Source organism: Sesamum indicum, linkage group LG10 (assembly GCF_000512975.1).
Source record: "Sesamum indicum cultivar Zhongzhi No. 13 linkage group LG10, S_indicum_v1.0, whole genome shotgun sequence".
NCBI classification, from domain to species: Eukaryota; Viridiplantae; Streptophyta; class Magnoliopsida; order Lamiales; family Pedaliaceae; genus Sesamum; species Sesamum indicum.
This window is the reverse complement of record NC_026154.1, coordinates 1,290,550-1,316,747: the sequence shown is the minus strand read 5'-3', so window position 1 is coordinate 1,316,747 and position 26,198 is coordinate 1,290,550. Positions and strand designations below refer to the sequence as shown.

The window sequence follows — 26,198 nt, the reverse complement described above, 5'->3', positions numbered from 1 at the left end:
ATGGAAATTTATGAATTTTAGTGTGCATGCAACCTGTATACAGCTATAATTGCCACAATCAAATCTTAGCATTTGAGTAATTATTAGATTACAAGTCAATATTTCTAATAATTGTTAACAACATAAAATGACTTACTTTCTTTTGATTTTGCGCATGATTCTTGGAAATTTACTAATAAGACAAAAGATCTTTCGACCATTGCTAGTGAGGATGGAGTTGCCACAATTATAGGAGTATGAAACATTTTCTTGAACTTTATATAATTGAAAAAATGTCCTCCCCTCTCACTTAAAATACAGATTAATTAATATCATTGACTTTCAACCATTACTTCTAAAGGAATAAAATTCTATCTATATGAAATAATCATCTTTTCAACCCACATTCAAAACTCCAAACCTGATCAAACGGGGGATATTTCAACTAAAGTGAAAGCAAAAGCAAAAGCAAATTAGGTACTTATAAGTTGGTGAATTTGAGGAAAAGAAGAATGGATGGAGAATACGTAGAGGGTGAGTGGTAACAATGGGAATCTAAAGGGAATTGGGTACAAGTATCATTTGTACAATATATATGCATGATGATGATGATATGCTTGTCTCTTGAGATCATCAAGTGGTGGTAGGACTGAGGAGGGGCCATTTCTCCCATTTGCAACTATATGTCTCCATTTCTGCAGACCAGATCAAGTGATTGCTGCCATAATCTTCCTCTTCAAACTTCACACATCATTCGGTGAAGAAAGCTCATAATTAAACCAGAACATGTAAACTTTGATTTAGAATGAGTTAAAAATATTACAGTTACACCCTTGGAACTATTCTTCACACTATCTATCTGAGTAATAAATAGTCATTTTAGTTATTTTACCAGTTTGTGCATATATTTTTTGTGATTTTGATGCGTGATTGGTTGAGCTACTGTTTCCCTGCATATGTTGTTGCTTTGGGGCCACGTTTGGGATTCTTGGGGTCAGTCTTTGTAAGTCCCTTTTCCAGTCCCTTCGGCCTCAGCTTTTTGAGTGGGATATATAGCACATAGATGTACCTGAATTTCAAGAAATTACCGTCGTCTTAAAAGCTTTGTGAAAAAGCGACGGTTCTGGCCTTCACAACCGTCGCAGCGTCAAGCAAATTCCGCGGAAGACAATGTTATAGTTCCAAGGAAAATACATCTTTTATTAGTACGAAATGCTCATAATTTATGTGTTTGTTGCGTTTTTAGCTTTGAATGGGTTTTAAGGAGTAATAAAAACAAGAATGGAGCCACAAATATGATTATTGAAGAGGGAAATAGTGCACGCGACCGTGTTTAGTACAGATACAATTGTGGAATATAGCAAGAATTGGGACAAATTTCTATCTTATATGGTGGATGAATGATATTCCTATCTCTATAGACTGCACCCTAGTTACTATAATTTGCAAACTATTTTACCGAATTAGATACCATCAATTATGTCGTTCTACAATTTGTTCCCGCGGATCAAGATGAATTACTGTTCTAAAATCAAAATTAGCAAGTGACAACGATCGATGAACTAAAATATTGTTGACCACTCCAAATAAGAGCATAGCCCAGGCGGGTCAATTCTGCATCTTTGATAGTGCAAAATGTTAGGCTGCAGGAACAATAACTTCTTGGAAATGGACCAAACTAAAGAAGTGTGGTTAGGGGGGGGTCCAAAAGTGTGTATAAAGCCCCTTGGCAACGCGTGGCACGACAAAGAATAAAGGTAATTAGGTTCCTTACAACCATGGACGTACAGAAAAGGTTCATATTTCAACATCACTAGCAACAATAATTGTAGATATCATGTTCCCCACCAATTTTTCAATCCGTAGCAAGACTATCTGCATGCAAAACGATACGAACAACTGGAAAACAACAGAGAGTAACAGCAATCAGATCAAGATTATACCTCCACAATAGAGATTATAATATGGACACAATGGTGATCGTTATTTAAAAGAGTTTTTCGGTTCTAAAGAAGGATAAACCAAAAGGAGACGGTTTACTTTACAATTGCAGGGGCAACTCCCTCTCAAATGTCGATCCCTATTATACAGAAAAAAATGATATACGGAAACATAAGAAAAAGTGCCTCATAAGAAAGGACTAGTAATGACTATATTATGAAATTAGCCCCCTCGGATGATAACTATGTGCCGTAGATCCCTATTGAATAGTCTCTTCTCTAACTACGGATAATCTATAACCTAAAATATCAAAACTGCAATCTTACATGAGCTCGGAATCTTGCACTCGAACATGCACATGATTCATATCTTGCTATCCGGGACAATGTTGTATGGAAGTTTTGAGCATATGCCTTGTGTCTTGAAAGAGAAGCCGAAGATTCAAAAATGTCTTCACAAGATTAACGACAAATTAACCCCATTTTGTACCTGTGTACTGAAATGTGATTAGCCGTTAACCTTCTTCTTTCTTCACCATATTCGCAAGTGCGTGCCAATATGCTTCTTTCCACAGCCCGGCCCAGAAAGGGAATAAATACACTAGTTGAATGCGAATATGTACAGCTTGACTACTCTCTACCGCCACTGGGACCTTGATGGTTGATGGTATTAAATGCGAGCCATACCAAACGTACGAGTTCCTCTACATTTTGGAAACTGAAGTCAATAACCCTCTTAACAGAAACAATGGCCTCTTTATTTTCAGACTCTTCTAGTTCCACACGAGCGGCTGCAAACATATCCTGCGATTTTTTGGCAGCTTCCATTGCAGAGTTTACATCTTTGGTCTGCAAAAGAACCCCAGTTATAAATGCATATTCCAAATATACCGAAGAAAACAAGATTTATCAAGAACAAACCATGATCTAAGATGCTGGTCCATCAAGGAGTCCAGAATTTAAGATCTAATGCTAAAATGGCACTAGAACGTTTTTGCATCTGTTGATGCTGGACACAAAATACCAGTTACAGTTGAACAAAATCAACATAAGTACCGCTTACTACCTCCAGACCAAAATTGGGGACCCAAAGCTTTGCCATACCAGGTCAATTGGCCTTTCACAGAGAGATATTCTACTTAATAATACAAGACAAAGACTGAGATATCAAACTATATGAAAATAGGAATCTATAATTTGGCAACATGTGACAGATATCAAACTACATGAAAAGGGAACCTATATTTACTAATACCAGCAAAATGCATGTATTTTTTGGCTTGAGAAATAGACAGTTTAAGTTTGCACTAGCTCTGCCATGACTAACAATTAATGCAAAATGTGACCAATCATATAAGCTTGAAACCTCATTTCAAGTTATGGAGAAGTGAAAACAACCAGACCCAGTTTTACATTCCCATGTGAAACCACAACAATCAACTCTGTGAAGGCGCTACAGCATAACAGAAGCAAGCAGCACGACTCAGGTCGATCAACTTACAAAGTCAAGCAGCCGAACAAAGTTGGGGCGGTTGCGAGGCACTATAACATGATTCCCAGCATGAGAACCACTGCCTTTAGACAAAGTGGCCTTGTCTGCCGCTGCTAAATTGTTTAAGTTATCAACATCAGATGCAGAAGATGATGGAGACTCGCCTACACAAATGAGCGAAATGGAATCAGGAGCTGTATCATCTGGAATAATTTAAACTACCAAAAAGAAAATGTCTATCAGGTAAAAGCAGCAAACAAACATACTTAGCAATTAGGCAACACCAATAACAACGGTCCTTAAGATCAGAAAGTGAGTATGCAAGTGTGCAGCCCTATACATAACATTCATTTCCTGAAAGTGCACACAGGTTAAGAGGATGAAAGGTACTTAAAAAGTGACTCTAAAAGCAGTATTATTGCAACAGGATTATGCAAGCATTCAGCTTAACTAGTATGCTGAACCCCTCAACCAAATTCTCCAGAGTTAAACAGCACCTACTTATCTTGAAGTGGTGGTAATATCCACAAGATAAATGATGAAACCAGACAGGAAGTGCAGCATTTAGGTCTATACAGAACGTGGTGCCCATTTGATGAATTATTTAGCCTTGAGAGAAAGAATTAGCATACCTTGTGGAACCATCTGCAGACTTGATTGCAAATCAAGCCAAACTCGGTTTGTAGTTGAACTTTTGCAATAAACTACTCTCAGGTAAGCGACTTCCACGCATTTATAGGCCAAGGCAGCAGCACCCATTTCATGGCCTTTTTCATATTCATATCCACAGGTTCTGCAAATAATGTGAAGTTCATGTGAATCCAGAAAATATGCAGTGATCATATAAAAAAAGCTCCACAAATAAGGTAAATCTTCAGGCTTGTTGTACGTTCTATACTTTCAACATGCCCTTACATTGTAAATATAAAAAACCAATAAAATGGCAAGTTCCATGCTGACAGAATCACAAAGTGCGTTATCCTCATGAAACAATTTAGATACAGATAGAGAACTTTTTCATCAAACTAGAATGAGGTTGTAAATAAATAACTCTCACTCTTCCCACAAAATTTGAGAAAATTGACCTTTATACTTAACACCTGAAAACTGTATTAGTAAACATCAAACCAACATCCATTCTCTAGCATATTTAAATGATTTGACACTATTTGCATATCACTTTCTAATTTTCCTTGGGGGCAACAGGGATGTTCATGCTCTTAAAAGTACACACTTGTATTCCACCGGCATTATACTTAATAAGACATCCAAACATGGAAAGTTTGACACAGAATGTGAGGTGACAGCAGCAGTTAAGTGAAAAGTAAGTACTTACTTGCAAAGTTTGGCAGCTGTACCGTACATCTGCATCGGACTCATCCCCAAATGTTTGCTACCTTCTCCATTGCAGGCCTCTAAAAGTGAAGCGCCATGAAGAAACTTTAGGGCAGCTTTAAAGTACTCATAATTACTTTCCGAACTAAAACCAGAGTTCTGCAAAAGTATATGTAAGATGAGTAAGAAAGTTAAGCATCAGATTTAGGTCCATATTAAACACAATCCAAAAATGTATGCAATCCAGCATAAGGATATAGCATAATCAATATATGTATATATTAATATCAAGTAATCACCACTTCAAAAGGGAAACATAAATGTGCAAGCAACCAAGAAAGACCTTGATTAAATCAGCATGAATTCTAAGTTCTTCAGCTTCTTTCAAGACATCCTCAGCTTCTTTCAAAACAGTAGACGTTGTAATACCAGAAACATTCTTGTTTCCAAGGGTTGCGTCCTGGGCCAGAGATCGCTCTGCCACATTATTGAAGAAGTGGTGGGTCCCATTCTGAAGGCGGGCAATAGCAGTGTCTTTTAGAGCTTTAGATGTATCGCCAACAACAGAAGCATCAAGGGCTCTCGCATCCATGAAACCTTTTTTGGAGGATGCCAATGATCCTGATGCATATTTGCTAGGACATAATTCACCTTGTTTATCTCCCTGACGCAGGTCAATGCGCAACTTTCCACTCCATGGCTCGGTCTGGGTGGAAATTTGCTCCCCCTGTGCAGACGGGTTCTCACTTCTGCTATCACCCGATTTCCCAATATCCCTCTTGCTAACACTTGCACCATTTTTAACAGATTTTATGCTAGACTCATCAGAGAAAGGATGTCCCGTGTTACTTGATACTTCATGTTTAGGTGCACGATGGTTGTCACCGAAAGCTGTCTCTTCTTTCAATTTATTCTTTGAATCTAAGATTTCCGAGCCATTATCATTGGTGAGACCTGATGACCCCTTCCTGGCTATGCCCAACTCAGAACTTCCATTCATGCCCCGAATTTTCTTCACACTGCCTGTTGTAGGAACATCATTCAATCTAGAGTCAACCTTCCCTGCAGTTGCCATCATCATTGGTGAGACCTGATTCATATAGGTTACCCTCATGGGAGACGAGGAAACTGATTCATCAGGTGAGCCTTTCATCTCCATGTAACTAACCCTGTTTTTACGGGAATCAGAAACCTTAGAGGAGCTTGAAGTGGCAGCCGTTGACAGCTGTTCACACCCTAAATCCTTTCTCAGTTTATCTATATCTTCAATGGTTAGCCCCCGTTTTCCTCTTGACTTTGTTACCTGTTCTTTCTCAATATCCCTATTAATTGGACATTCTTTACTTCCTGATGAATGAACTCCAGCTTCTATGCTTTTTCTTTTTGGTATGTCATCAAGCTTGCTTCTTTTGGAATCCCTCTCTTCAATCTGAGACACTTGCGATCTCTTCTCTCTATGAGAATCACCAACCTTGCTGTCGTCTTTGGTGGAAACTTTTCTGTCCTGGATATTGTTCCCATTATTTTGCCTTGTCTCTAACTGATACTGACCATCTTCGTAATCCTTTAATTTTATCTTCTTTGTAGATAATTCTCCACCATTACCTGTTTTGACACCCAAGTGCCCAGCATCTGCTAAATCCTGCACTTGATCCTTCTGCTTCTTCACATAAATTTGGAAATTGCCTGCATCCCCAGAAATTACCTCTTGTCCTGCACTCTTTTTCTTCCCATCCTTCAAAACTCCCTTATTCAGCAAACCAGATGTCAAACTGTTGCCAAGCATACCTAGGTTCCCACCAGAATTCTGAAAGTTGTCCACATTAAGAGCAGCTTTATACTTAATCTTTTTCGCCTTCCCATGTTCATGCTGAGCAGACTCTTTCCTGACTTTTTTCCTTGGATTTGCATCATCTGCAAGATGTTATACATATTGGTAAATGAAGAAACACACAATTAAGACAGAACCACAAATAAAAACGACAGCTAAATCAATGGCATACCTCCAATCACATGCTCACTTTTTCGTTTACTTGATTTTGGTACAACTGCTGATTTATTTGGGTGCTGCATACCCGATTTGTTTGTTTCACTTACCCCTGAAAGTGATTGCTTGATCTCCTTTGAGCTCCCATTTTTCACAGCCAGCCGTTGCAAATTCTTTTTACCGCTATAAGGAACAGGATCAGTCATGCTTACTTCATTCTGTTTCTTTTTCAGTTTCTGCTTCTTTATTTGATCTGAAGCACAGTTCTGGTAGTTCCGATCTAAATGATGTGCACCAACTGAAATTACTCCAGCCATGGTTCCGTCAGCTTGAAAATTCTGATGATTCTCCAGGACAGGAACTAGATATGAAGCATGAAGAGCTTTTGTAGTCTCATCTTCACTAATGTCACAATGATTCATTCCTGGACTGAAGATTAATACAACTGTCATCAAGTCCAGGCCTATTTATTTTAACCACATATACAAGAAGGAATGTTTTAGACAAGAGAGAGACAGAGATAATGGTCATATGCATGACTGAATGGGGAGGGAAATGTGTGCCGCCAGTGAGCACACATACACATTGCAGTAGAGCATGCACCTCCTTCCTAAATAAATATTCAGCATCTATATTTAATAAACTGGAATAATCCACTGTTAAGTTCTCTAATTAGATAATTTTAAATCTAAATCTAATTCTAATATGATGATGCATTACTTGTTGTATTAAAATCTAAATGAAGTTACACGAGCTGCTTCTAGAAAATTAAATACCAGATATTCAATTTTTGAGATGGGAGAAGCAAACTCAGTAATAAATAAACTTTGCACTAGATACATTTAATGACAAAAAGAAATCTGATGAGGAGCGACCAAAAAAAATTAGATAAGGAGCATAAGGAACTTACAGCCAGTCTAGCATGCTGCACACCCACTTATCAGGCAGGTGCTCCGACTTTGTACCATAAGGCAGAAGACGCCACTTCTGACAGCGGTCACACCCGACCCAATCTTCCTGTATTACTACAGGAGCTGCCATTGTCTAACCCAGTGACCTGTATTACTACAGGAGCTGCCATTGTCTGCTCTAACCCAGTGAAGATTCCGTCCTTAGAATGTATTGCTGCAGCTGGAGGCGCTGCTAAAGTCGTGTCAGATATCACCTTTTCCATATACTTTCTATTACTTGATCTCTCCTTCAATTTATCAGCACACACAGATTTTGCCTTAGCAGCATCAAGATTAAATTTCTTTGGCTTCTCAGCAGAAGGCCTCTCCAATAAATGCTTTGGGTTCTCCATATGTGAAAAACTTGTATGACCAGCATCTTTCTGGCTGAGATGAAGCCTATGCACGTCCTTCTTTCCACTGGGTTTGTTTTTTGGTCCAGCAGAACCACCATCCTTTAATCTATCTGATTTTGACGCCAATTTCCCACTAATTTGACTTCCTTTTGACTTTTTATCACCTTCAAATGATAACCTATTTACAGCATGAGGGGTTCCAAAGCCATTATGTTTACTAGAGGTTGCATCCAGACCAACTTTTAAACCCAAGTTGTCCATAGCTCCTTTAACCCTTTCATCTTCAGAATTACCTGAATAAGCTCTCAAGGAAGCACGACTTCTCTCGCCACGACTCCTGTTGTCCTGCTGGTGATCAACTGAAACATCCTTCTGAGAAATTCTAGCTTGATGTTCCCCAACCTTCTCTACAGAACTGAATCTGGGTTCTGGCCTATCATACTTAACACAACTTTGGTCAGAAGTGTGTTCCATAAAAGCATCCTTACCCGAATCACCCGAAACTGATAATCCTTTCACCCTGTCCTTACTTTCTCTCCTCTTTTTAACCTGCGCATTCTCCTCACATTCCCTGCCTCCATCAGTAACAGGTTGCACGCTGCAGTCCAGATTATTACTACTCAAAGATTTCTGCTTATCTGCTATAAATTCATCTGCTGAAATCTCAAATTTTCTGCTCTTATCAACAGCTTTTGTTTTCTTCTGACCAAAAACATCATTATTCAAAAGCCTAACAGAGATTGTGGAACTTTTGGGGGCAGCTTCAAACTCACTTTCTACTGAATCTTCTGTTTCTCTAGCTAACTTCAGCAAATCTTCACAAAGAGGTGAAAGCAACATGCCACCAGATACTGGGAAAGAAGTCATTATCTGAACCAACCAAAGGATGAAATATTTTGAGAATAATAACATATTAACCTAGAAAAAACTGATTCGGGAAAATATATGTGATTATCAGAAAGTAGCTTCAGAAAACTAACTTCAGTCCTGGTTTTCTGAAAGAAAAAAGTAAGCAAGCATTGCAGTCATGCTTGCTTGAAAGCAGATTCTTAAGAAGTTTCCATGCCTCTTTAAATGCTTTCCAGTTTTAGATCAACTCCAATAAGAGCTGGGACAAACAAGTTCTCCACTCCCACTCTCACCCTCACCAAAAGTACAAAAACAGGGAGCAAATAAAAAATCTAAAAACGTCCATTCAGTCCAAGGATCAAGATATGGGCATCTGCGTTCAGCGGCCATCAAATAATTCTTACAGCTTAAAATAAGGACAAAGATAATGTGTTTATTAATTGCACAGGAAAATAGGAATATACCTGAAGAATGTTGGCAGGAGAATCAATAGGAGTCTCGTGAGATTCAAGCAGCCCATCACTTTCGTCATGACTGTTCCCCTCTGAGGAAGATGGGGATGTAAGTCCCAGATTATATATTTCAGCATTATATTGTGCCACCCTGTCAGGTCCCACTTTGATGCGAACCTTCAGTGTTCTCTGGTCGGGTAGATTGCCCAACTTACTTGATGGAAGTTCAACTTTTCCAGGAAGAGCCTCAGCAACTTTATTGGCAGATAAGGTTGCTTTTTGTCTAATTGAAGCATCCTCAGAGGATATTTTCAAAGTTTGTGATGCGCACAAGCTAGGGGAGGAAGAAGAGCCATTTCTCTGAGCAGAAGGAGCATCAGGGACCATGACAGAATTAGGGGCAGGACCCTATGTGGTAACACAACCCATAGAGCTAATTAAATTAAAACTTCCCACACATACATATGAACCACAAATAGATGAACTGCGCCCATATACCTCTGGACAGGCATGATCAGGAGATCTAGACAAGTTAGGATTTTGAACTCTCTGCGGAGATTTTGGCTGCGACCAAATTGAAGGAGACCGCTGATACATGGGTAAAAATGAGCCATATCCACCAAATTTTGCCCCTGAGAAACCACCAAACAGATGTCAATATCACTTTCTAATAGAACAAAATAAGACAGAACTGAGATTCTTTGTCCACTTACCCAGATTTTCTGCAGAAATGCCTCCTTCAAAATCTTTCTGAAGATGCCCCAATATTCTTTGAACCTTGTCTCCCTTTCAGAAAAATAAGTCCAAAAAGTAATTAATTTATCAAATACAAATGAGTATGAGATAGAAATCCAGATTAAGACGGAATGCATCATTAAGAGATGAAGAAGATGAAGAACTGCGACATGGATGTTCTTTATGTTGTTCATGATAACCATACAACATATAAACGTATAGAACACTGCAATGAGAGTGAGTTTATGCTACTACAAGACTCAGTCACCTAATTGCATCAAGGCCCAAGATCCTTTAGAAAATGTAAAACCCGAAACTAATAAGAAGTTTGAATACTTTGTGAATTATCATTGGAAGTTAACAGTAACAACAATATCACCGAATGTTGATATTTTTTGTCTTCCACTCTCTGAAACTAATGAAAATAACCCATCATACATGCAGTCCTACAGAAACCACTTGAATTATCAGCTCATAATAACCCAAATATCCTCGCTTACTGATCCTGGGTAAGAAGCATTTTCTATCCTTGCAGGTTCGATGATCACATTAAATCAGTTGCTAATATCAACCACTCTTCTCCGTTATTGAAACATGTTTGATATACTTACTGAGTTCACTTCAGAAAGGACGTAAAATTCACAAATTTTTGTTATCGGTGGCAATAATTAGGGAGAAGCATAAAAGAAACCCTTACAAAGTAAGGGAGAGCTATATCAGGATCAATGCTTCTATCATCCTTGAAATAGCAAGTCTCTCCTTCTTCAAGCTCAGGCTCTTGAATCATCCCTGGCCCACTTATCCAACCCCCAATACCAAGAAAATCCAGAACCTAGCCCTAACCCTCCCTCCCCAAAAATCCTCAAATTCCTCCAAACCCTAATCCAACCTCTATCCTGAAATCCAACATATCACTCCCCAATTGAAGAACACAACTTCAACCCAATAAAATACTCCGAAAACCCACAATACCCCACCACCGAACTCCTCGCAAATTCCCCCGCAATCCCCCAATACCAGAAACCCTAATCCAAACTCCACTTGATCACCACCATATACACAACAGACGTACGTACAAAATTTATTCGATAAACAAAAAATGCAATCCCAAACAATCAAATTTGCAGCAGACAGTAACGATCGAAGCGATTCTCAATGTAATGCTCTTTCATTTTTTTTCATTTCTTTATTCAAGTGTATGTATATGTTTTTTGATGCATATAGGCACCATATGAAGGGGGGTGGGGAGAAAGAGGGGTTGGGGGGTCTTTTCTTTTTCTTTCCTCTCTTAATTATAAATTGCTCATGAGGATTTTTGTTATTTCCTTTTTAATAATTCCCTATTAATATTTTATTCTCTTTTTTTTTTTACTCTTTTTATTTCTTGAGTAATTTCCCAAATATACACAAATTAAATTATGTTGCAAAACTTTTATTTTTTATTTTTCTATAACAATTAAATATTTATATAATTATTAGTGTATTCTTATACTCCTAATCATAGTGTTAAAAAATTATTACCATGTTCTTGACGCCTTGTAATTTGTAATCACATACATAATTTTTATAATTTATCCACGATAATAATTTTATTTTTAGAAATTCTTTTATTTTTCACGTGCATTAATAATATATTGTCCAATAATAGTTTTATACCTCCATCATAATTATATTGTTAATCACATGACTCCCTATGCCCTCTAGGGTTAGGTTTTCATAAGTTATAAGCATCCATTTGTCCAAAAAACATAAAAAAATCTTAATTTCACAATTATTAATTCATCATTATAATGTTTTTTCAGTTATTGTATGATAAATTTTGTAAGAATAGTTTCGAATACATTAATTCTAAATATATATAATTTAAAATATTAAGAATAAAATTAAGGGTTAAATACATTTTAGACCTCTGAACTATACATATTATCTTATTTATACCCTTAAAGTATGAAATATAACAAAGACACCCCTAATAAAATAATTTGGCATTGATGGAACAAAATACCCTTCCTACTTACTCCTATACATTTTATTTTAATTTCTAAAATATGCTTTCTTAATATATCTCCTCCAAACTATTTTTAGTGATTTAAAATTTTAGTCACATTTTATTTTAAATATACTCTTTATAATTTTTTATAAAGTATAGAACATAGAAAATACTTACAAGCTCAATATAAGAAAATATATTTTATAAATTAAATAAATTATGTTAAAAAGTACATGTACATATGTGTCAATACATAATGCATATAATACTATAGAAAAAGTATGTAATATAATTTATAAATTTTTATTCAATTATATTTCCACATAATAAAAGTATATCATATTACTTAATAAAATTTTAAATATTATATTAATGATATTATAAATTTGCATATTTTACAGTATATAATGTAATATTTTAAATTTGTATTGATAATTATTTTTTTAAAATATTAAATATATAACAACACAAGCAAATATTATGTAAATTTTTTACCAATTATGTAAAAATATATAAGAATTGTAAATTTATGGACTTTATACAGATTCTATACTCATTATAAAAATTATAAAATTTGAGTAGTGTCTATTCTAAATAAAAAAAAATTATAATAATTCTGATTATATTTACATAAAGTAATGAAGAAATAAAAAATGTGATATGATACGTATAGAATCAACCAATAATATTAGTGATAATAATATTTCATAAGTTCAAAGTAGTGGAGAATAACACAATTATGAATTCCATATATGGGGATTTTTTTTGTTTGATTACCGAAATATTTTTTTTTATTTTTATATATGTGGGTGACTTATATACATCTGTTGAAATTAAGTTCAAATATATTAATACCTTCTGTTATTTATAAAATTATTGATACATCTTTTTAAAAAAGTGTTAATATTTTATACTTTTGAGGAATTTATATATATATTTACCACTTAATAGAAAGTATAGTTATAATTATAATCTAAAAAATATAATTATAATTATTACAAATACCAAATAATAAACAGAGGCCCAAATATGGCAAACTCAATTAATCCATTAAGGCCCAATATTTATTTGTTATTGAACCTTAGTTTAAAAGAGATCAATCGGCCGGGTCCAATTTAAAGTAAAATAGGGTTATAAAAGTCCACATTTTGTTACCGTTGTATAATACAAACACATAATAACACACTACAAAATCTGGAAAATTCGATGAAAATGCAATAGAAAAATAACACGGAAAAACAAAATTTATTCGTTCATTTCTGACTTTCTCATCATCGTCTGCTGCATTCCTCCGCCTCCAGCCTTGGTTTCTTCTTTGTTTAGGTAAGGATCTCTTGAAAATCATCAACTTGAGCAAGTGTTTTCTTTCGTCGTTCTTTTTCTTTTATAAAGTTTCTTGATTTAGGGTTCTTGATTTTTTAAAGCAATTGTGAAATTAAATGTATCTTGGTTAAAGGAATTTTTCTGTCCGATGGAAGATTTGATATTAGTTTTCCTTGATTATCATCGAATTTTTGAATTACACGGTCTTATTCCTTTTTTTTCCCTATCCTTTTTGAGGTTCTGGGTTAATTATTTCAAGGTTCTTGAAATTCAACCACTAGATGGGTTCTCTTGTATGCTGTCGATTACTACTACGGAGGATAAGGGTGCGGGATTAAATGCAAGAACGGCAATGGAGACATTGATGTTGGTTCGAAACTTGTGAGGGGAATAGCCAAGACGACTCCCATCATTGGAGATTCTTAGGGCTCTTTCCTTTGGGTATGGTTGTTTTTTTCATTTGATTATATTCTGTGGTGATGTGTTGTGATTTTGGTTGCTGTGAAGTACTTGGTATGAATTTTGCTTGTTTACCTATTATCAGTTATGGCATGAAGATAGAAAAGGAGGAGAAAATTCACACTCGGTTTTTCTGCTCTCACATCACTGATTCTTTGTGTTTCTTCTCGACGGATATTATTATATTTTTTCTGAACTAATAAACTGGTCATGTTTCTGTTATTGGTATTCACATCTTCGAGGCTTCATTCTTAAAACAGACGTAACTCTGCTTATTCCACTTGCATCTCGTGTGTCTTCCAAATTCATTGTATATTTCTAGTTATTCTTCTATCATTTTGCTTTGGTGATAAATATATCTGGTCTTTATATTGTTTTCTTTTTGGGTGTTTCCCATCTTATAATGTAATTTAATCGGTTTTGAATGCTTTCACGAGATATTCCTACTGGCTCTTAGACTGGAATCCATGAGATTATTGGCATTCCTTTGGTGAATATGTTGGTCTTTTGCATGTTTCTTGAGTAATGCTTGTGTTAATTGTAATTTTGACGCGTTTAATGACATAGTCACTTTGTTTCTCCAGATCTGTCATGAGGGCCTTATAGGCTTTGGTATGGATTGTCATTTTGGTGTGTTAGCAATAATATTAAATGTATGCATGTTTTGTTTCCGAAAAGTTCTTTGCTAGAAGTTATATAATATAAATGCATGCAAAGCTGTACTGGAATTGATTTTCTTTTTTTGGAAAAGGTTATCGGCATTAATGTAAAAGAATCATATGTACATTTACAAGCTTTTTAGAAAAGGTTTTTTGGAAATGATTATCTATTTGTGTAAAAGGTTAGTGATACATTTTCAAGTTTTTTTGAAATTGCTGCCAATGATCCTTGGTTCACGTAGGACTTTGGTGCTGAAACGTTTTGGCTCCACTTGTTAAGGTATGGAGCTATACGAGCAAGATATTGATGTTGTCAATTACACAATTTTAGGGTAAGACAGCTGCTTGAAAGTAATGCGAAGCCATGTATATCTTCAATTTGATCTGTGACTGTGCATCTACTTTAGGAGCAGTAGCATTATGTTTTCCATCAATTTACCTATCTCCTCTGTTAATGTGCATAAGTGATTCACTGAAATGTAAGTGCCATCCATCCACTCTCTCATACTCTTATTTGAGCTTGATTTTAAGTATATTAATATTCTCTTGGGACTGTGAAGAAACTTCCTAAACCATTTAATGAACCAACATGATATTTTCTCTTAAGTACCATCTAGCAAGGTGTCTTGGTTTATGCAGTATCTGATTTTATGCCTTTAAAATAGAGCATGCCACAATGATGTATCTGTGATGTTTTCTTTCGTGCCTTTATAATTCTGTCTTTTGCAAAGAATATATGTCATATTATTTATAGTCTATTAGAGAAGTGTTGTTATTGGTAATTTAGCAGGATTTATTGAAAGCACTATACTATACGTTTGATGCATTGCAACGCGGTCAACTAATTGGACCCTTACCCATATTTATTTGAGTTGGTCATCATATATCAAATATCTATTGCTAGTGCCATTAAAATAAACTGGACCATAACTGATTGTGGAGGCGCCATGTGATTTCTTTAGCCTCGACACATGTAGCATATAACTATAGAACACCATATACTTGATATTTCATTTTTCAGTTATACGTGTAACATGCATTCATTTGATTCTACAAGTGAAGCACGTCAGTTGGCATATGTGATTCATACTTGTCTTTTACAAGAGAGAGGACTAGAGTTTGAATTTGGTTTGCCAATTTCGTGCAAAGTAGATAACCTCGTCTCGATAAGGATTGTGTGTGAATAAAAAGGTTAAGTAGGATTTAAATGCTCAACATATGTTGGCTGCTAAAGTGTGCTTTTTGACGACATTTTAGAACCTAATGGTAGCCTACTTATCTTCATATTCCTCTCTTCAAGTTTCTAACTCAAAAGTAACCGGTGCCCCTATTAGTTCTTTTTTGTCAAATTTTCTTCCATATTTTGAAATCAAGAAGGTTGAACCATTGATTTTACACTTTGTATAATTTGAACCCAATTGTTTACTGCTTTGATTTCTTTGAAAAGCCACGCAATCACCATTCTCATTTGGAAAGAATAGAATTATGGATTTTTTGTGGCTGTTCCAAATGTGAAGGATGCAAGGATAGGGTTGAGACCTAAATTGGAGAATAAACCCTCCTCTCTTTTTGAATTTATTCTTGGTACATTTATTGTGTTGGGTTTTCTTTTCATGTGCTTGCCTTTAAATTTTTTGTTTTTAATACATTTGACATTCTTGTATGGATTTGCAAAATCCATATTGGTTCATGTTATTAGCCTCTTATTTTTGCAGGTGTATCATAGAAAATTTTGTTGAAAAATCTATATCATACAATCATGAATTATTTTATTTTTCAACTTTGAGGATTTAATTCTACGCTAAAATGCCAAACGGTTGTTTAGATGCCAATTTAAAATTCCTTTTCAAGAGGACTTGGTAAATCTTTTGTGAGTATTGAAATTTCATGAGTTGATAAATGGTTTTTGAGGAACACATAGTTTTTGTATCTTAAATAGTGTTTGAAGAACTTTCTATTTTTTATTTTTAAATAATATTATTGGAAATTGGTTTTTTTCCACTTAAAGATTTATTTTCCTTGTCAAGTGTTCTTTTGTTTTCAATTCATGTTCTCAAAATCAGTTTTTATCTTTTACTTAAAAATTTATTTTTCTTGTTTTTACAATAAACTCATATTTTCAGAATCAGCTTGAAGTGCACTTACAAATATTGAAGACTAATTAACAAAATATTTTGATTAGCAATAGATGAATTCATTTAATTGTTTTTGGGTGAAAGCATGAAATAATTTGTTGAATTTTATTTTCATAAAATTAACAGACTTTGAAACAATTTTTGAAACATTTTGAGAAGCATTCAGTTTATTAAAACAATTTTTGAAACATTTTGAGAAGCATTCAGTTTATTATTTCTGGTCAAATAGCATTGACCGCCATATTTGTCTAGATTTCCAAAAAAGTATTAACTTTTCTTTTGATAAATGATTACTCTATTGAAACTTATCAAGATGTGTTGAAAATTCTTTTAAGAAATTTTTATCAGTAATTTTAAAACGAATAATGAGATTGGCATCTAGAACGGTTGTGCAATTTAGTATATGATATTTTATTTTTTAAGTTCACGAATGAACTAATTTGTGATTGTATGCTATAGAATTTCCACCAATTCTTAGATACACCTGCAAAGTTAAGATGTCGATGACATGAACGAATATGGTGTTTTTGTAAAATTTGTACAAGAATCTTAAATGTGTATGACAAACAAAAAGTTTTTAGAAAGCAACATGAGAACAAAACCTAACATAATGAACAAACCGAGAATAAACCAACAAAAATAATGGAGGGTTATTTCTCATTTAGGCCTCAACTCCAAACTGTCTTGCGCCCGTCATATTTAAAGCGGTCCCAAAATTCGTGATTCTATCGCCTCCAAATTAGAATGTTGAGAACGTGAAGGTTTCATAGAAATCAGACACTTTTGGGTTTGAATTATACGGAGGAAATTGCAATGGTTTCAACTTTATATGATTTCTAAATATGGGAAAAATTGATAAAGAAGAAATTGATAAGGGATAAATGTTGCTTTTTTGGCTAGAAAAATGGCAGAGAGGAATTTAGAGATATATAGGTTATCATGTGGTTTTATATGATGTCAAAGTTGCACTCTTTTTTAAGTAGCCAATATGAAACAGTTGAGTGTTTGAATTTCTATTTCGACCTTTAAATTCTCATAGTTCTTAAAGAGAAGATGTTATTTATGTAAGTTGTTATTGCATGTTTTTTTCTTTAATTGGTGATTCTGCACTTGTTTGTTCTTTTCAGTTAACAACTTAATGCCGGTGGAGATGATCTTGCACAAGTTTTCATGTCCACTCGTTGATTTGGAGTGTGAACCTTTTGCACCAGTTTTCATGTCGATCGGGTTCAAGTAGTTCGAAGTGTGAGCTCGAAGAAATCAGCGACCATTTTTATTGTAAATAAGAATCAAGTGTGTTTGGTACTTTGGCCTTCTTTGTACTATGTGAAAAATTGTTGCCTGCTCCAACGGGTCTGGCTTGTTTCTTAACCAAAGAAATGAAAATTTTGATTCAAAACCAATTTCTAGCTTTATATTTATTGCTTGATTAACTTCGAGAGTATATCAAAAATCAGCTCAACTCAATATTATATACAAGTTGGTACATCATTGAAACTCAAATGGACTGTTTCTTCGGAATTTTTTTTATGTACTTCTACCACTACTCTATTTATAATTGAAACTTTTGAACTCTATTCACCATTTCGAGAAAACACTTCCAACCAAAAACAAATAAAAGAAAAGAGAACTTTTTTATTATAGTTAGTCATAAAATATATTAAATTTGTGATATTATTTATGTTTCTGTCATTAAAATAATAGTATTATACAATTATATTTTCAAAACAAATTGATAAAAATTAATAGTTATATTTTATTAGAGTTCTCAAAATGATACGCATCCATTATATTGTTATAATTTAAAAATAATTATCTTATATTAATATTCAAATAAAATCAGTTAGTCGGAAGTCACTTGATTTAAATTTTTCAACAATACTTTTAATTTATTAAAATTGAGTATATTTATTCTATATTATATTTTTATTCTTTTATGTTTGGATTAGTATTTATCTGTTACTCATATGCTATTCATTTTAAATTTTCCAGTGCCCTCTAGTATAATTATGATGAAAATCAAAAGTACGTGAATTAAAGTACAATCTCAAAATAAATTTCTACTTTTCATATTAAATAAAAAATTAAGGAAAAATCATAATTTTGGTCCATATGTTAGAGACTTTTTCAATATAGTCTCATTTGTTAATGACCTTATGGGAAAATCGCATCTCATAAATCGAAAAGTTTCTCAATGTTAGTTTTCATGTGCATTTTTCATCCAATAATAAACTAAAAATGAATAGAAAATGTACGAAAAATGCCAAGATGACATTGAAATAGTTTTCAATTTATGAGATGCAATGCGAAAATATCGCGATAAATGGAACTAAATTGAAAATGCCCTAATAATTGGTTGAAAAATGTTGATGACTCCTTTAATAATTGGTTGAAAAATGTATGTGAGGCCTAAAATAGAAAAACTTTTAACTTACGGAATGCAATATAAGAAAATAGTAACAAATAGGACTAAATTACTAAAAGACCCTAACATATCGGACCAAAAATGTAATTTTTTATAAAATTAACTAATAGAAGCCACCCATTTTAAAATTTTCAAAAGTATTTCTAGTTTAATGAGATTGATCATTTATCTTTAATATTTCATGATATTTATTCTTCATATATGTATATATATATATATATATTTAAATTTTGAAGCTTAAGTTAGTATTTTTATATATTATTCTACTGCTGTTCATTTTTAAATTTTACTGTGCTTATATTACTATAGATATAAAATATTTAGATATGGATTGGTAAAAATATCACTAATCCATCATATGATAGTGCAAGAGTGTGGTCCGTATATTATCATTTTATTTTTAGCCTGTAAAAATTCCACCGATTTTTATTTTTTTTAATGATAGATAAATTTATGTAAACATAAATCACCATTTTCCACAATCTTAATGCGTATAATAGCAATTAATTTCCATAGGAGGAATCTATATTTTGAGCAAAGCCCACAAAAAACAACGTTGAATCATACTCGTATGCACTTTTGCATATATTTTGATAATTGTCTGAAGATCACAGACCTCAACCTAAAAAATGAATGCTTATGTGGCCTCAAGAAAGAAGATTAATAAAATGGTCAATAAGTGCATCAAGAATTTGAAGTCTACAGCAGTACTGGACAACGACTTTGATCTTAGGGCTATTGGAACAATGCCGAAAGAAACAGAAGTCCTTGCTTTTTCAGTTTTAAAGTCTGTATTGATACTCATGGATAGGGAAAAGGAAAGATCAATGCAAAGAAGTTGTCACTATTTTCCAAGTTCACTCAAACCAGCAGTGTACATTCTGAGGTCCAACAAGAAGTTGGTGTAGAGAATTTGTATTCGGACAAAATGCATAAAATCCTTATGTACTTTAAAAAGTCTGCAAAATAAACTCTCTTGTTATGAGAATAGGTTAAAAGCCCCTCGGTGTTTTGTAAAACTCAGCTCAATCGCCTCTCTCCGTCAAATCCAACTAACGGTGTTAATTTTTTAAAAAATGATCGTTATACCCTTACTTATTATATTATTTCTTGTATTAATGATGCTTGAATTTTCTTTGATCAAATACTGATTGTTAGATCTAATCAATTAATGTCAACCGTTAGATTTTAAAAAAATAAAAGGTTTAGATACAACAAATTATTTAACTTATATTATATATAAATAATTTAAAATTTTAAAAATATATTATTATTTTATATTTTAAAAAAAAACTTACTACCCAAATTGAGTGAGACAGGTCTCGTTAGATACGTCTTGAAGAGACGAGTCTGATGGTAGTGGTTTGAGACCAAAATTCGACCGGACGGAGACGAATCGACGGCAAACATGTTTGGAGGTCTTGACTTGAGCCCACTCTCTATGATTGACGAAAACTCAAATTGAAGGTATGGGTTAGATACGTCTTGAAGAGACGAGTCTGATGGTAGTGGTTTGAGACCAAAATTCGACCGGACGGAGACGAATCGACGGCAAACATGTTTGGAGGTCTTGACTTGAGCCCACTCTCTATGATTGACGAAAACTCAAATTGAAGGTATGGAAATGTTCGTTTTGAAGAGAGGATTCGAATGGTATCATTGGCCATATAAAATTCATCCGGACGGTGTCGGAAACTTATTTCTAAGTTTCAGGCAAAAAAGAGCGAAAATCTCCGTTTTTTCTTTTTTTAAAAATTAATTTTAATTATATTAATTAAAATATATTTTAGTTAATTATGAATATTTTAAATAATTGTAATAATTAAATATTTTGGCTAATATATTTTAGTTAATTATGAATATTATAAATAATTATAATAATTAAATATTTTGGCTAATATTTTAATTAATTAAAAATAATAGTTAGATTTAATAATTAACAATAACAAAATTATTTGAATTTAAATATATTTTAATTTAAATTTAATATGACAAAATTTAATTTATTTTTTAAGGTGAGAAATGACAAAAAAAAAAAACACAAAACAAGCCAAAAAGCCGTTTGTATGTTATATAGTTTCATAGAGGGGTATTTTAGTCCAAAGTGTCATTTAACATGAACCTAAACCGCAGAAAATGACTACTTAACGCAATAGACGTGCGTCTATTCCACTTCGCGTTAGTTGCTAACAGAACGGGGTTTTTTTGCTGACTAAAACAAAACAAGAGGAGGGTTTTAGTCTATTCTAAAAATAGGAGGGTGTTTTTTGCATACTTTCTAAAACACAGGCACTATGTTTGGATTAATGTTTTGGATGTTTTTGTTTTGGTATTTTGGAGATAGAGACAGAAAAATAGAGATAAACAAGTATGTGTTTTGAGATAGATCGTATGTTTGGATTTGTATTTTGATATAATAAAAAATAATATAAAATAAGTGGTGTAGGTTTGATGTTGGGATTTGGGAGACATGAGTTACAGTTCATTGTCAAATCATGTCTTTTAATATATATATTTAGTAATATATATGTGTATGTATATATAGTATTTTGTTTGTTAGTGAAATATAATATATATTTATGTTAAGAGAAGAATAAAAAATAATAAAAAAAACTAATAAAAAAAATTAAATTATAATTGCACACCTAGTGGAGGTGTGCAAAACACAAAAACAATCATAATGTTTGGTTTTTGTTTTCAACTTGTTTTGGGATGTTTTGTGAAAATAGAGAGAGAAAAACAAAGATAAATAAAAATAAGTTAGAGATAGTGTGTATGTTTGGATTTATTTTTGAAAATAATATAAAATAAGTATGATATGTTTGATGTTGGGTAGTGGAGAGACAAAAAATACTGTTCATTGTCAAATCATATATCTTTTATATATATTTATATATATGTATGTGTAAAAATATATATAATTTATTTAGTTGTTAGTGATTAAAATAAATATTATTTTTTAATTAATTATATTTTTTGGACAAAAAGTAATTAAAACTGTTTTAAAACAATAAAAAATATATTCAAAACTTACAAAACCAAATATACTGAATGTGTTTTATGCATTTTGTCCAAAAAAAATTAATTATAGTCAAGAGAATGCTGACATGGCAACACAAAGGGAATCTTTAACAAAAAATAAGGTGGGCGGGGGACCCACTTAATAATTTCTCCCCTGAAAAATATACACGCAAGAAATATTTCATTTTCATTTTCCCCCAACAAAATGAAAAATCTTTGAAACGGGAATATAAAATATTTAGGGCTAGTTCCAAAAATTTTTCTTCTTACAAATATCGCCATTGATTTTCATACATAAATTAACTAAATTCTATCGAATTATGAAAAGTTCCTATTTTGATGCTACCTGCTTTGCATGCAGTATCAAATTTCCACATGATTTAGGGTTCTACTAATTTATATTTGTTGTTTTATCTTTAGCTTTATCGATACGGTTCTGGCAGATTCAAAGGAGGTCGTGTCTTTCCCTCAAATTATAGTCTTACGAAGTAATATTTGATATGCCCATTAAAAATTGAGGTGTTCAGCTCAATGGGTTTCTGGATTTTTGCAATTGTTGCTTGAATTTATTGTTCCTGTTGCAATTGCTGCAATGCACAAATGCTAGGGTTTTCGTTCGCAGAAGTGTTCTTTTGGGTAATTTAGAATAGTTTAGGAGTGAATGTATCCTCTTGGCATGGATTATTCGCGCGAAAGTGGGATGGTGTTGATTCCCACCCGTTTTGTGTGGCCTTATGGTGGGAGAGTTGTGTATATCAGTGGCTCGTTTACGGGGTGAGAGTTAATTAGCTTTTGAAGCTTACTTTATCATGCTGCTGCTATCATTCTCTCTCCCTCTGGTATAAAATTTGTTTGTGAGTTTTAGTGTGTGCGTGTTAAGTATTTTCTTCTTAACTCTATTTTTCCAATTGATGGTAAATTGAAAAAGGTGGACGCAATGGCCAATGACACCGGTTGAGGGTTGCCCTACTGTATTTCAGACAATCTGTAGCTTGCCTCCGGGTTATCACCAGGTTGGTTGTTTTTGAGATTGTGGGTTGAAGCTTTCTAGTGTTTATTTATATGATTTCTTGTGATTATTTACAGTGATCAAAAGAGTATGTCTTTACGTATTTGAAAGGCTGATTTGCTCGAACTGACCCGAAAATTGTAGTCGTGGCAATTGATATGCAGTTAATTTGGACTTCCGTGAGATCCATATTTTCTGTGTTCTGTGATGTATTTTTAAGGTGGCATTTGGTGCATTTTTGCATCATGAATTGCTAGCTCAGCTAACTATCTTGGTTATTTGCAGTCATACTTTGCTGCAATTAGACTTAATTATGCCTCTGTTTCTTTTAATTATTCCTCTTTGGCTGAATGTTGCTGTGTTGACTAACTATGAATGGGCTGTGAGTGCCGCTATCCTATGATGTTTCCATACTTTTGGACTTTCTGGTGTAATTGGTAATAATGATGTCACTTAGTCCAGGAAATCTTAAAGTAGATGCCGGTAAACTATAATACAATGTAGGGGGTTTTGCATGACAAACGTTAAGATGGTGGTTGTCTACTTGTCTTTAAAAGAGAATGATTCTCAAGTAAATATAAATGCCAGTTAATTGTTAGTTATTGAAAGAAATTGTGTTATGAGTCCTATGACACATGTAGAGATGCAAGGTTATGTTTGCCAAGCAAATGTGAGAAGGATCAAATCATGCCAGGTCCCAATGCAATGAGTTATTCTTGTACCTCATTTTTTTTTCCACGTCTTGTTTTATTTGATTGATCCTCGTTCTCAAATCATTTTCACTTTCCAATAGCAAGTGAGTGATACTTTCGCCATCTAACCATGAATGTCTATCATTTGAATTGATATGGAGTTTTAAATGAGAGTTAGAAAATTGAATGCTTTGTAAGAACATTTTAACGTCAAAGGTAGTGACTGAGGTCTAGTGGGCCATAATTATTAATTTAAAAAGAGCATACTTTAGAAAGAAAATTTCTGTACCAAGGAATTGGACATTATGTTTGGATATCCCACAATAAAATATAGGTATTCAATTGTGGACTAAGGCAGTATTCATTTACCCAATATTTTCCGTACATAACTAATCATATTATTCTACTTTTCACTCATAAAGCTGGCATATAAAGACTTTACAATTTCGTGGCGATTAACTCTGAGGTATAAGTTGGAGAGGGACATTTTTAAAATGGAACGTTAATGGGAATCAGTTATCCCAAGCATCCTCAAACTCAAATTCCTGATTCGGAATGCCCAATCCATGTACTTGCGGAAGGATGGACGGTGTTAATTGTTTTTGGTCTTTAATTGAAGATATTTCGTGGCTTTTCATTACAGACTAGCTTTGGAATTCACTATCAAGTTTTTAATATTGGCCCGATATTTGCAGTACAAATTTGTGGTTGATGGTGAATGGAGACATGATGAGCATCAGCCTTTTATCAGTAGCAACATTGGAACAGTGAACACCATCCTTTTAACTAGGGATTCAGATTATCGTCCCCCAATTCTCAGTCCGCAAGTGCCTCCCTCTGGTCCTGGTTCCAGCATGGATGTAGATAACGAGGCCTTTCAGCGTGTGGTATGGCAATGCTGCACTCCTCTTTAGTTTATTTGAAAATATCTATTATTAGGTCATTTCCAGAGACCATAGGTCTTGAATGCCTTGGAAAAAGGTTAAGCTTTTATCCTCTAGGTATCTGGATAGTCATGCATATCTCTCCTGAAAACTGTACTCATTATTGGTTTTCCCAATCTATACCTTTCTGTGGTTCTCCATGTTTAACATGTAACATATAGATTTTTTTCAATTAGTGGTTTGACTCTATTTTCTGTTCCTGTTTGTAGCTTGTTTAGCTAATATGCCTTCTAACTACATAGTGGCCTTTGGCAAATTAACGCAACAATTTAGAAATTTGGAAAAGTACTCCTTACATTTGGTAAACAAGAATATGAAAATGTTCTATAAGAAGTGCTTAGTTAATTGGAAACATTTAAAGATTGACTATTTAGATGAAGAGAAACTTATAGATTCGGAATCTGAAGATATTATTATGGTTTAGCATCACATTTATTTCAACCATAGCCGTCATTAAATCTTTTGTAACTGTAGCCTCAGATATTATTTTGTGTAGTTCCTTTCATGATCGGTCACAGGAAAAAATAAGTTCAGTTGCCTCAGCCACTTTGATCTTGGTCACAGGTTCGACTGTCAGATGGTACATCTACTGAGTCCGTCACAATGATATCAGATGCAGACTTAGAGATTTCCCGGCATCGTATAACTGTGTTTATGTCAACACACACGGCCTATGAGTTGCTTCCTGAATCTGGAAAGGTCAGCATCGATAATCTTTTTACATTTTCTTTCTGTTTAGCTTGCTTTATTAATTTATTGGATTGTTTGCAGGTTATTGCTTTGGATGTAGACCTGCCTGTAAAGCAAGCATTTCATATTCTGCATGAGCAGGTACTTTATTGGGTATTTCTGGGTCGAAGTTTTTCCAAGTTCTCTTCGGATTAGTCAGAGTTGTTCTCAAATCCATATTGCGATTGTGTATATCAGAATTGGCAATAGTTTTTTCCTTTAAGAATTGGGAAACAGCATGGTGGTATCACAAATATAATGAAACTATTTGCTTTGACATTATATGATTTCCTCAAGTAGGCAGTTTGAACCTTAACAAAGAACAGAGAGGTAAAATTCACCAGTCACCAAATTGTTCAACATTTCTGGTGTAGGAAGCAAAAATCAAATTACTTGAACATATTGCTTTATCTTTTCTCAAAGCATTCTTCACCTTCTATGTAAATCAATGACACTGTTACTGACCTGCCCCTAGCAAGACGTTTGGTTGTTGTTTCTTATTCATGCGACTCATGCATGTTCTTGTCAATGCTTTCTTCATTTACATACTTTTGAGTCCACCTTCTAACCAACAGCTCCTTTCCAGGGAATCTCCATGGCACCCTTATGGGACTTCTCAAAGGGCAAATTTGTTGGAGTTCTCAGCGCATTGGATTTTATTTTAATTATGAGAGAGGTATACACTGCAATGAATAAAATTTATGTTGACAAACTTATGTCCTCTCTTTTTCCTGGGT

At 33.8% G+C, this 26,198-nt stretch overlaps 2 protein-coding genes and 1 long non-coding RNA gene across 4 annotated transcripts in view; 2 read left to right on the top strand and 1 right to left on the bottom strand.

The window, feature by feature from the left end:
- LOC105171497 lies at window positions 1,897-11,304 on the bottom strand. 2 transcript variants are annotated; one of them, XM_011092636.2, is made up of 12 exons: window positions 10,773-11,302; window positions 10,054-10,126; window positions 9,839-9,972; window positions 9,353-9,748; window positions 7,791-8,909; window positions 7,644-7,750; window positions 6,750-7,162; window positions 5,090-6,660; window positions 4,748-4,905; window positions 4,044-4,204; window positions 3,421-3,575; window positions 1,897-2,768 (listed from the first exon to the last, which is right to left on the bottom strand). In XM_011092636.2, exons 1-12 carry the CDS (start codon window positions 10,860-10,862, stop codon window positions 2,550-2,552), a joined length of 4,596 nt encoding a protein of 1,531 aa, XP_011090938.1. In that variant the 5' UTR covers window positions 10,863-11,302; the 3' UTR covers window positions 1,897-2,549. The 2 variants fall into 2 exon arrangements, 1 of the variants encoding a protein (XP_011090938.1); XR_002287906.1 differs by lacking the exon at window positions 1,897-2,768 and adding an exon at window positions 3,678-3,765 and having other exon boundaries at window positions 3,435-3,575; window positions 10,773-11,304.
- LOC105171496 lies at window positions 13,239-18,044 on the top strand. Its single transcript, XR_848583.2, has 3 exons — window positions 13,239-13,388; window positions 13,626-13,829; window positions 17,769-18,044. It is a non-coding gene; the product is annotated as an uncharacterized LOC105171496 (long non-coding RNA).
- Window positions 22,292-26,198, top strand: part of LOC105171495 (sucrose nonfermenting 4-like protein) — an 8,616-nt gene continuing 4,709 nt past the window's right edge. The window contains exons 1-6 of the mRNA XM_011092634.2: window positions 22,292-22,861; window positions 23,016-23,100; window positions 24,484-24,675; window positions 25,297-25,431; window positions 25,504-25,563; window positions 26,048-26,137. Coding sequence (XP_011090936.1) covers window positions 22,749-22,861; window positions 23,016-23,100; window positions 24,484-24,675; window positions 25,297-25,431; window positions 25,504-25,563; window positions 26,048-26,137 — 675 coding nt within the window. The 5' untranslated portion in view covers window positions 22,292-22,748. The remainder of the gene's footprint in view (window positions 22,862-23,015; window positions 23,101-24,483; window positions 24,676-25,296; window positions 25,432-25,503; window positions 25,564-26,047; window positions 26,138-26,198) is intronic.